This window comes from Panulirus ornatus, chromosome 19, assembly GCF_036320965.1.
Source record: "Panulirus ornatus isolate Po-2019 chromosome 19, ASM3632096v1, whole genome shotgun sequence".
NCBI classification, from domain to species: domain Eukaryota; kingdom Metazoa; phylum Arthropoda; class Malacostraca; order Decapoda; family Palinuridae; genus Panulirus; species Panulirus ornatus.
The window spans coordinates 7,770,067-7,781,864 of record NC_092242.1 but is presented as its reverse complement, the minus strand read 5'-3'; the positions used below and the strand labels follow the sequence as shown (position 1 = coordinate 7,781,864).

The 11,798-nt window shown below is 47.9% G+C and overlaps 1 protein-coding gene across 21 annotated transcripts in view; it reads right to left on the bottom strand.

Annotated features, from left to right (window-relative positions):
• LOC139755367 (uncharacterized) overlaps positions 1-11,798 on the bottom strand; it is an 876,210-nt gene that overhangs the window by 632,137 nt on the left and 232,275 nt on the right. For all 21 annotated transcript variants that reach the window (XM_071673571.1, XM_071673553.1, XM_071673567.1 and 18 more), the window contains one exon: positions 11,343-11,433. In XM_071673571.1, coding sequence (XP_071529672.1) covers positions 11,343-11,433 — 91 coding nt within the window. The remainder of the gene's footprint in view (positions 1-11,342; positions 11,434-11,798) is intronic.

Genomic DNA, 11,798 nt, shown 5'->3' with positions numbered 1-11,798 from the left:
CCTGAGAACGAAAAACAAATACATTCATTGGAAAAATGCTACTTATTCTCGCTTATGGCTACTGCAACGCAAGCTAGATGTTCGTAAAGGAATTGCATAACAAGTGGATAGTGAGAATGAATTGTTAAAACATTTAAATCCTTCGCGTTTTTAAGGCCTACGGTATGGTAATGTCCCTGTTTTATGTTACCGTTTTTTCTCCCCCACAACGTGGGCTACCAATATACCACTGACATTACGTAAGTACCCCAGATGCTGGCTGGCGACTAGCAGCCACCATCAGGTGTTGGAACCCAGGGGCCACTACCACATCCCAGGTGTTGGGAGCCAAGGGCCACTACCATAACCCAGGTGTTGGCTGGGGACCACTAACATACCCCAGGTGTTGGCTGGGGACCAGGTGCCCACTACCATAACCCAGGTGTTGCCGGGGACCAGGGGCCACTACCATACCCCAGGTGTTGGCTGGGGACCAGGTGCCCACTACCATAACCCAGGTGTTGCCGGGGACCAGGTGCCCACAACCATAACCCAGGTGTTGCCGGGGACCAGGGGCCCACTAACATACCCCAGGTGTTGGCTAGGCCTCAGGGGCCACTACCATAACCCAGGTGTTGCCGGGGACCAGGGGCTCACTAACATACCCCAGGTGTTGGCTGGGCCTCAGGGGCCACTACCATAACCCAGGTGTTGCCGGGGACCAGGGGCCCACTAACATACCCCAGGTGTTTGCTAGGCCTCAGGGGCCACTACCATAACCCAGGTGTTGGCTAGGGACCATGGGCCCACTAACATACCCCAGATGTTGGCTGGGGACCAGGGGCCACTACCATAACCCAGGTGTTGCCGGGGACCAGGGGCCCACGAACATACCCCCCCTCCCCCGAGGGGGCGGGCCTAGTCTGGGTCCTCCAGGGCACTGGCTGGCCGGCCCCGACACTTCACGGTCCGCGGCTCAGAATAGGAGATAATTCTTCTGAGTCACGAATGGAAGCCCTTGAAAAAAAAAAAAAAGGGGGGGTCTCTCATAACCCGGGGCTGAAGCTTTATGAGCTGGACTGGTTTTATTCTCGCCTGGCCAGTCGACCTGGGCCAGTTCTTACCTCACTTGGTGCCACGATATTTGACGGACTCGCAGGAGATGATCATTCCCACTTTTGATATATAACTCAGTTTGGGCTCCCCCTAACCCCTCCCCCCCCCCCCCCGAGTATCTCCCGCCATTAAATGGATAAAGAAATTATGAGAAATAAATCATAATCGTGGAGACTGACGTCTGATAACATATCTAATATCATCATTAGGAAGGCAAGACAGACTGACAATTAACCTTCAGCCAGGCTCGGGGCTGAGCGTAAATAGAATGAATTAAAAAAGAACGGGTTACTGAATTTTTGGCAGCCATTCGGCTGAAAGTACACCACAGTTCAGATCTTACAGATCTTACAGAACTAGGCAGGTCATAACCGTAAGAAAGTTTACTAATCATAAAAGAACTTAAGTTCTAGGTAGGGCTTTGTACGTGTGTGTGTGTGTGTGTGTGTGTGTGTGTGTGTGTGTGTGTGTGTGTGTTACCGATCTCTCAAACACCCCTTTACTAGGCTGTAAGACTTGCTTATCATTTATCACACAAATATATATTGAACACATACCATTTATTCATTTCACACAATCTCACATCTTCCCTCCAATCTTATTACATGACACACCAATTTCCTCCCTCAGAACCCGACCATCGGTTCGTTATAAATTCTGGTACGTAAAAATGTTAATTCCGGCGCTCGATTGAAGTAGTTTGCAGCAGATAATTCCCACACTGGTAGCGCCATGTGTGCACAACCTCCTCCTCCCATCTCCCACAACCACGCCAGGTCCCTCGCTACGACCCCCCTTCCCCCCATCCAGACACACACACATACACACACACACACACACACACACACACACACACACACCATGGACAAACAGTAACGAGGCAAAACTTTGAGAATGAGGCTTTTAAATTCACTCCACGACCCAAACCGTTGGTTTAGCAGCCCACCCTTTGTGGCTGGTGCCTGCCTGGCGTAGGAAGGGGCTTTCCTTATATAAATACGCACTCAAGTGTCTGCTGGCAAATATCAGAATAACACTCAAGTGATAAGGAAAATTCTAGCAGCGGTTAGCGTTCCTGACCGTGACGCATTCACGGGCCGCCCACGGTCGAGCGCATAGGTTCGAATCCTGGTTGCGGCAGTCCGTGCACAGTCAAGCAACTAGCTGTTCATCCACCCCCACGGGTTGGTCGATGATATATATATATATATATATATATATATATATATATATATATATATATATATATATATATATATATATATATAATCTAACGAAAGAGGACCTTGTGGTCTACTGCAGAAAGTTCCAAAAACATTTCACAGAAAAAACGCAGGAACTAGCACTGCCTCTCAAAACTTCACAAAGACGCTGTAGAACTCTCGTCAGAACTCGGGGAGAAAAAATGTCACATTATTCCTGAACTTCTCGTTCTTCTCTGGCAAAAATCTTCCGCAGGAGGCACACCAAATATTACAGAATACTGTGCTTCAGGAAACTCCAAGTTAAATACTCAAAGATCGCGAGAACAAATACTTTTGAGCCTCAAGTCCCAGTAGTTTTGATGTCTTAAGATCTGCTTCAGTAACAGAAACACAATCTTCAAAGCTTCGCGCTGGAGCTGAAGATGCTCCTCAATGTTTCCTCACTCACCAGCATCCCCAGTGTTCCCTGATCCCCCATCACTGGACCAGACGCGTCGCTGTTCGATCTCAAAGCGACGAAGGATACGGACGAAACAACGCTGCCTCCTCAGGAGTACAGGAGGGTGGAGGGGTCACACTGGTGTGTGTGTATGTTAGAGAGAGAGAGAGAGAGAGAGAGAGAGAGAGAGAGAGAGAGAGAGAGAGAGAGAGAGAGAGAGAGAGACGGCCTATGTACCTAGTTGAACGATGAGATTGCGACGACGGCATGGCTGCTTCTTCGGCCGTCCTCTGGTCCCGGAAGCGCAAAACAAAAAACAAAAACTTCAGGTTGTAATGTATATATTTCTGTTCAAGCTCCCGTCTAACTACATTCTCTCTCTCTCTCTCTCTCTCTCTCTCTCTCTCTCTCTCTCTCTCTCTCTCTCTCTCTCTCTTCTCTGATGGGGGGTGGGGTGGCGGGTGGGTCATATTCTCTACCTCTCTCACTGATGAGAGGAAACATTTCAACGTGCAGCTTGTAAAGTGGCACTATGGCAATATGGTCGAGCTCTTGGGTAGTCGGCCGGGAACATGGAGGCGGCGGCACATTAAGGAGCAATAACAAAAGCCGATCCGCGAGGCTGAGCGGGGTAGCCACGGGAGAGGACGGGGTAGGGTGGATGTGGGGGTGGGGGAAATAATGTTTTACGACGCCTCGCGGACCTACAAAACCATGGCTTTAACGTAGGATGATGACACCCAGATTCGCACATATGCTCTTGAAACTGTGGCTCACCGCCGCTCCCCTAACTCACTCCGCTGGCCGATGAAATTCACGTCTTCACTCAGAGAAAACGGTAAACCAAGTGGAGAGCTCAAGAAAAAAAAAAGATTTATATACCAAGAGACTTGGTGTAAAGATGTCTTTGGTAAGGGCCATCCGATACCATACACGCACTGTACCTGGGGCACATCTGATAATGTTCCTACCTACACGGAGAAGTGTTGACGCCCAAAGAGCTTTCTCACAGCAGCAGGAACCATGAGACACAAGATCGAAGACATTGCATAGCTTCTCATAGAATTTTCTTGTTCGCGTCAAGAAAAGGTAACTTCTAATTTCAACAAAAGGAAAATTTTCTTTTGAAGTAGAGGAGTGAGGGAGTTCGTACGTAATCTTCTTAGAGGCTCCCACAATACTGGATGGTCTGGCTTGGGGTTCACCAACAAGAAACAGCTAACTACAGCATTGCACCAAACCGGATCCCGGGACATTTAGAAACCGTTAAAGGATTATCCCCGACCACCGAGTTTAAACCCTCTGTAGCACTTAACCTACCGGAAGATCGAAACTGGTGACAGAACTTTAATTCGCTACACGATTTGATTTTTCATTTTTCCCCCCTGTAGGTCTGTAGCGAACCCGACGGTTCGGCTGAAATTGCCTGCAATACCTTTCAGTACGATGGACGAAGTCATTTACCGTTCCCGGCCTTATGTCTCCTCGATAACTGAAGTCTAAGGGAGTTATTATATCTTCTGGAAGATCCAAGCCTTGACTGATGACTAAAAAGGAGCTTGGGAGAGAGAGAGAGAGAGAGAGAGAGAGAGAGAGAGAGAGAGAGAGAGAGAGAGAGAGAGAGAGAGAGAGAGAGAGAGAGAAGACTTAAGGTTGCTGCAGGACCTGAGTCTCGATAGACGACTGAAGTCTGAGGACGGAATCAGAAGTCTCCGGAGACCAACTTCTCTGAGGGGGAGGTAAGGCTCACCCGACGACCTCAGACCAGATGAAGACTTGAGCCCGCTGACAGCCTTACCTCACCTGAAGACCTGCTTAATGAACTGACTTTCTTTTTTGGGGGGGGGAGAAGGAGGAGGATGGAGGAGCAGCCCCTCTCTCGTGATGATAATGAGGGACAGTGATTCGCAAAGTGACTTCCAGCTATGGCCGGCCGGCGCGGCCAATGTTTTCAAGAACTCCCAGCATTTCACATGAGAGATTAAATGGGCACGAGGCATAATGCTGTCTTGGTGAAGTCTTCCGAGAGAGGAGAACAATTTGGGCTATGTCTATGTTAGTCTTCCCCCCCTCCCCAAGCACCAGCCTCGGTCTGGCAGCACCCCCCCCCCCCCCCCCCCCCGCCACCAACCCAGCATCCTCTCTACAAACAATTTGTCTGATCCACCTTAAACCACGCCCCACCTGCAAGCCTGCCTGGTCGGTCACCCACCCTCTTCCAAAAGCAAACAAAACTGGAAACGACACGAAATGTTTCCGTGCGCGCGTCTTTGAATTTCTCCCGGGTCTCTCTCTCTCTCTCTCTCTCTCTCTCTCTCTCTCTCTCTCTCTCTCTCTCTCTCTCTCTCTCCCTACCTTACTTGGGAGATTTTTGGCGTTTTAAATGATCCTAGTGACATTCAGGCAGTCACACACGTTGCTTCGGCGTTTTTTCTGATAGTCGTTTACATCTGCATCGCATTTCTTGCGATTTGCCACACGATTGTTTGCTAATTCAAGTAAAGCGTCCGGTTTGTGAACTGGTCGAGGCTCTTGCTGTATTCCGGTTTGTGAACTGGTCGAGGCTCTTGCTGTATTCTGGTTTCTGAAGTGGTCGACGCTCTTAACGTATTCCTGGTTTGTGAACTGGTCGACGCTCTTGCCGTATTCTGGTTTCTGAACTGGTCGACGCTCTTGCCCTATTCTGGTTTGTGAACTGGTCGACGCTCTTGCCGTATCGCCAAGCCAAATTGTCTGGTCACTGAGACACTTTGTCCAGCCATTCTGTCCAGGCCATTGTGGCATTCTCGTCTGGCAAATTTCGCCCTGGTTGTTGTGAAATTTCGGCCGGCCATTTTGTCCTGGCCGTTGTGGAACCTTGTCCGGCCATCTTAACTTGTCCGTTGCGGAACCTGGCCCGGACATATAGACTTGGTCATTGTAGAACCTTATCCGGACATTCAGCGTCGTCATTTTGACAATACTGGTCCATGTTTTAAACTAATAAGTTCATTTCTTGTTTTATCCTGATATTTTTTAGATATACAGTCCTTTCGGATATTTCATCCGGACGTGTTGATATTCTGACGTCATCCGTCTCCCTTGTCAATTTATCCGGCTGTTTCTTCTCTTATCCGGACATTGTGACATATCTGGCCGTCTCTAGAAGACACTGATCTGTCCTGGGGTCTCATGATCTATAATCCTAATTGGCAGGTTTGACAGTCTGCCAGGAGGAAAACTCTTTGTGTGGGTAGGTAGGTAGGCAGGTAGGTAGGTAGGTAGGCAGGTAGGTAGGTAGGTAGGTAGGTAAGGAGGTACGTAGGTAGGTAGGTAGGTAAGGAGGTAGGTAGGTAGGTAGGTAGGTAGGTAGGTAGGTACGTAGGTAGGTAGGTAGGTAGGTAGGAAGGAAGGAAGGAAGGAAGGAAGGAAGGAAGGAAGGAAGGAAGGAAGGAAGGTAGGTAGGTAGGTAGGTAGGTAGGAAGGAAGGGAGGAAGGAAGGAAGGAAGGAAGGAAGGAAGGAAGGAAGGAAGGAAGGAAGGTAGGTAGGTAGGTAGGTAGGTAGGTAGGTAGGTAGGTAGGTAGGTAGGTGGGTAGGTAGGTAGGTAGGAAGGAAGGAAGGAAGGAAGGAAGGAAGGAAGGGAGGAAGGAAGGAAGGAAGGTAGGTAGGTAGGTAGGTAGGTAGGTAGGTAGGTAGGTAGGTAGGTAAGGAGGTACGTACGTAGGGAGGCAAGAAGGTAGGCAGATAAGTACGTAGGCATGTAAGTAGGTAAGAAGGTATTGAACGAGGTATGTAAGTAGGTAAGAAGGTATGTAAGTAGGCAAGAAGGTATGCAAGTAGGTAAGAAGGTATTTAAGTATGTAAGTAGGTAAGGAGGCATATAAGTAGGTAAGAAGGTATTTAAGTAAGTAGGAAGGTACTCTTTTTATACAGTCACATTCTCAGGCTACCCGGTACAAGTACACTAGCACTCACTGTTGGCTTACTTACACCGCATTAGTAATCTGTTTCTTCACGTCAGTATCTACTGTTCGCTCCTGTTTAAGTGTCTCCTGTTCACTCCTGTTTAAGTGTCTTCTGTTCACTCCTGTTTAAGTGTCTTCTGTTCACTCCTGTTTAAGTGTCCTCTGTTCACTCCTGTTTAAGTGTCTTCTGTTCACTCCTGTTTAAGTGTCCTCTGTTCACTCCTGTTTAAGTGTCTTCTGTTCACTCCTGTTTAAGTGTCTTCTGTTCACTCCTGTTTAAGTGTCCTCTGTTCACTCCTGTTAAGTATCTTCTGTTCACTCCTGTTTAAGTGTCTTCTGTTCACTCCTGTAAATGTGTCTTCTGTGTTCTCCTGTTGCGACTTAAAATCCACCGATGATTATCACTAGTGAGTATATGAATTTTTATTATCATTCCATGCAATTCAATGGAATTTTCAAGATATTATCAAACGCTGCAGGAGAGGAGTCTATGATTTGAAAGGAGGTTTCGAAAAAGAAAATGAAATAGTAGAAGCAAAAAAAAAAAACGGTTAAGAGAAAACGATAGATGGGATCTGCAGAAAGAATGCTTGGATGTGTGGGTATAATTGATGGTGGAAGACAGGTGGAGAGACGTATGGAAATGAGGCGAGGGGAGAGGCAGGGAGAGAGAGAGAGAGAGAGAGAGAGAGAGAGAGAGAGAGAGAGAGAGAGAGAGAGAGAGAGAGAGAGAGAGAGAGAGGTGGGTGGGGGAGGAGGGGAGACAACCAGGACGATCCAAATAAACAGGTTTGTGTTATTCTTGAGTTGTGCCCAGAGCCGGAGCTGAAGGGATGGGTTTACACATGTTTCTCATCCTGCTGGTGGCGGGGTGTAGCGATTGCAGTCAATCCGTCTTTCTCAGAGATGCGTGTGTGTCTCACTGAGAGCTGTGTGTGTGTGTGTTTATCTGAGAGCTGTGTGTGTGTCTGTCTGGGAGCTGTGAGTGTCTGTCTGAGAGCTGTATGCGTCTCACTGAGAGCTTTATGTGTTTATCCAAGAGCTGTGTGTGTCTGTCTGAGAGCTGTATGCGTCTCACTGAGAGCTTTATGTGTTTATCCAAGAACTATGAGTGTCTGTCTGAGAGCTGTATGCGTCTCACTGAGAGCTTTATGTGTTTATCCAAGAGCTGTGAGTGTCTGTCTGAGAGCTGTATGCGTCTCACTGAGAGCTTTATGTGTTTATCCAAGAGCTGTGTGTGTCTGTCTGAGAGCTGTGTCTCACTGGGAGCTGTGTGTGTTTTTGTCTGAGAGCTGTATGTGTCACACTGGGAGCTGAGTGTGCCTCATTGAGAGCTGAGTATCTCTCACTGAGAGGTAAGTATGTCGCTCTCTGAGACACGGGCGAGCTGTTAGGCTGCACAGCTTCACCTGCGTTGGGGGAAAAGGAATAAGATCTGCATATCAGGTGCCCTTAATCACCTCCCTCGCTTTGTTTACTAATCTGCTGGCCCTCCTTCTGTGTTCCTCCCTCCTTAACCATGCTCTCTCTCTCTCTCTCTCTCTCTCTCTCTCTCTCTCTCTCTCTCTCTCTCTCTCTCTCTCTCTCTCTCTCCAAACTGCCGTCACTAATGATCTATCTCTTTTATCTCTCCTCTCCTCCTCCTCTTCCCAGCCCAGCATCTCCCTCGATCTTCCCTTAATCTTTTTTCCTCACGCGTCCTCACTTCCTCAGGCCAGTACTCAATCTTGCAAGCAATGTACACCAAGTACTGTGTGATTAATATGTGTTAACATGTTCACACACACAGACACACACACACACACACACATATATATATATATATATATATATATATATATATATATATATATATATATATATATATATATATATATATATACATACATATATGCACACACACAAAACCTAGCTCATACCAGGTACCCATTTACCGACCAGCCCTAAGAAGATGAACACCTGAATTAGCTATGGGCCGACTGCCGCGTCCAGGATACGGACCCGGGCGTCGCCGGTGCGTGAATCATGGTTAGCAACGTTAACTACTACACCACGAAAGCCTGTGTGTGTGTGTGTGTGTGTGTGTGTGTGTGTTCAGGGGGCTGCACGCACACCATCAATATATGCCAGCTCAGCTTTCCCTTTGTCCCGCGAAAGCTTGCCAAAGACCCCCCCGGGCCGCCGCCGAATGGCCCGGGCAATGAGGAGCGAGGCTTCAGCGTAACCCGGCGGGAGCCGTGGTGCCGCCCGTCGCTGGCGGAGGAGAGGAGTGGAGAGAGAGAAGGTGAGGCTTTCTAACAGATTGGCTCCGGTCCTGTGTCCTGCTGTAGGCTTTTCATCCCCCCGTCGTTCATATCAGTCCCGGCCGTCACATGCCAACCTTACAGTCGCCCGAGTCACCGCAAGACCATATTCAAATGTATTCTCAAGCTGGGAAACGGAGGAAAAGGAGTCTATCTCACGTCGGGAAACGGAGGAAAAGGAGTCTATCTCACGTCGGGAAACGGAGGAAAAGGAGTCTATCTCACGTCGGGAAACGGAGGAAAAGGAGTCTATCTCACGTCGGGAAACGGAGGAAAAGGAGTCTATCTCACGTCGGGAAACGGAGGAAAAGGAGTCTATCTCACGTCGGGGAAACGGAGGAAAAGGAGTCTATCTCACGTCGGGAAACGGAGGAAAAGGAGTCTATCTCACGTCGGGAAACGGAGGAAAAGGAGTCTATCTCACGTCGGGGAAACGGAGGAAAAGGAGTCTATCTCACGTCGGGAAACGGAGGAAAAGGAGTCTATCTCACGTCGGGAAACGGAGGAAAAGGAGTCTATCTCACGTCGGGAAACGGAGGAAAAGGAGTCTATCTCACGTCGGGAAACGGAGGAAAAGGAGTCTATCTCACGTCGGGAAACGGAGGAAAAGGAGTCTATCTCACGTCGGGAAACGGAGGAAAAGGAGTCTATCTCACGTCGAGGAATGGAGGAAAAGGAGTCTATCTCACGTCGGGAAACGGAGGAAAAGGAGTCTATCTCACGTCGGGAAACGGAGGAAAAGGAGTCTATCTCACGTCGGGAAACGGAGGAAAAGGAGTCTATCTCACGTCGGGAAACGGAGGAAAAGGAGTCTATCTCACGTCGGGGAAACGGAGGAAAAGGAGTCTATCTCACGTCGGGGAAACGGAGGAAAAGGAGTCTATCTCACCTCGGGAAACGGAGGAAAAGGAGTCTATCTCACGTCCGGAAACGGAGGAAAAGGAGTCTATCTCACGTCGGGGAAACGGAGGAAAAGGAGTCTATCTCACGTCGGGAAACGGAGGAAAAGGAGTCTATCTCACGTCGGGAAACGGAGGAAAAGGAGTCTATCTCACGTCGGGAAACGGGGGAAAAGGAGTCTATCTCACGTCGGGAAACGGAGGAAAAGGAGTCTATCTCACGTCGGGAAACGGAGGAAAAGGAGTCTATCTCACGTCGGGAAACGGGGGAAAAGGAGTCTATCTCACGTCGGGGAAACGGAGGAAAAGGAGTCTATCTTACGTCGGGAAACGGAGGAAAAGGAGTCTATCTCACGTCGGGGAAACGGAGGAAAAGGAGTCTATCTCACGTCGGGAAACGGAGGAAAAGGAGTCTATCTCACGTCGGGAAACGGAGGAAAAGGAGTCTATCTCACGTCGGGAAACGGAGGAAAAGGAGTCTATCTCACGTCGGGAAACGGAGGAAAAGGAGTCTATCTCACGTCGGGAAACGGAGGAAAAGGAGTCTATCTCACGTCGGGAAACGGAGGAAAAGGAGTCTATCTCACGTCGGGAAACGGAGGAAAAGGAGTCTTAAGTTTATTCGAGGTTGGGAAGAATGGAGTAGTTAGAGGTCTGTTTCGTGTTGGGAACAAAGGAAAAGTTCGAGTCTACTTCAAGCTGGGAGCAAAGAACAAGAGTTTATTACAAGGTGGGAACAAAAGAAAAGTTCGTGTCTATTTCATGCTGGGAGCAAAGAACAAGAATTTGAGTCTACTAGAAACTGGGAGCAAAAGGAAGAGAGAGTTCACATCTATCTAAAGTGGGTTAAGAAAAATACCATAAAACCAACTATAACAAAATCATCTCCTCACACGACACAGATATTTCTTTGGCTTCATCAATATCCAGGTGGATCAGGTGTGTAAACATGTTCTCTCTCAACACCTGCCTCAACCCTGCCCTCCCTTAGCGCCTTCGGCCGACTCTGCCAGGTACTGGCATTCTCTGCCAACACCTACGTCCCACCCTCAACCAGTCACCACACCGGTGAGGGAAGGTTGCACAGGCACACGCAAGTCTCTTAGATAATCACCCTTATTTATCCATCCTTTGATAATTACCCCATTTACCTATCCTTTGATAATCATCCATAATTGTCTATCCTTTGATACCCTTGATAACTACCCTATCCTTTGATAACTAACCCCTCATTACCTATCCTTCGATAATCAAACCCATCTACCTATCCTTTGATAACCCCCATTTACCTATCCTCTAATGATTAACCCCATCTACCCATCCTTTCATAATCAATCCCCCATTTACCTATCCACTTCATACAAAGCCAGGAGCCCTTTACTTCAAGAGACTCGTACAAAGTCGAGGCTGAGGGTATGCAGATGGCCAAAGCGTAGAGCAACATCGTCCAGCTTACCTTGTGAGGTCGGCGGTTTTCTGATGACATCGTTCTGGTTCTGGGGTGTGTACTCATGCCACCTGTAGGTGCTACGGTACTCCGAGTGCAGCTGCAACAACAAACAGTAACAGGTTAGTAGTATTCTCCACCTACAACATGGCCACGTTACTATTCTGGCCTACAACACTACATATGCCATACCATATACCTTTCAACACTACTTGGTTAGCATTTACATATACCATATACCATTTAACACTACCTGGTTAGCATTTACATATACCATTTAACACTAACTGGCTGGCATTTACATATACCATATACCATTTAACACTACCTGGTTAGCATTTACATATACCATATACCATTAACACGATCTGGTTAGCATTTACATATACCATATACCATTTAACACTACCTGGTTAGCATTCACACCTTCCATAACATAATGTAAGTTATACCCAGCTTTCCATT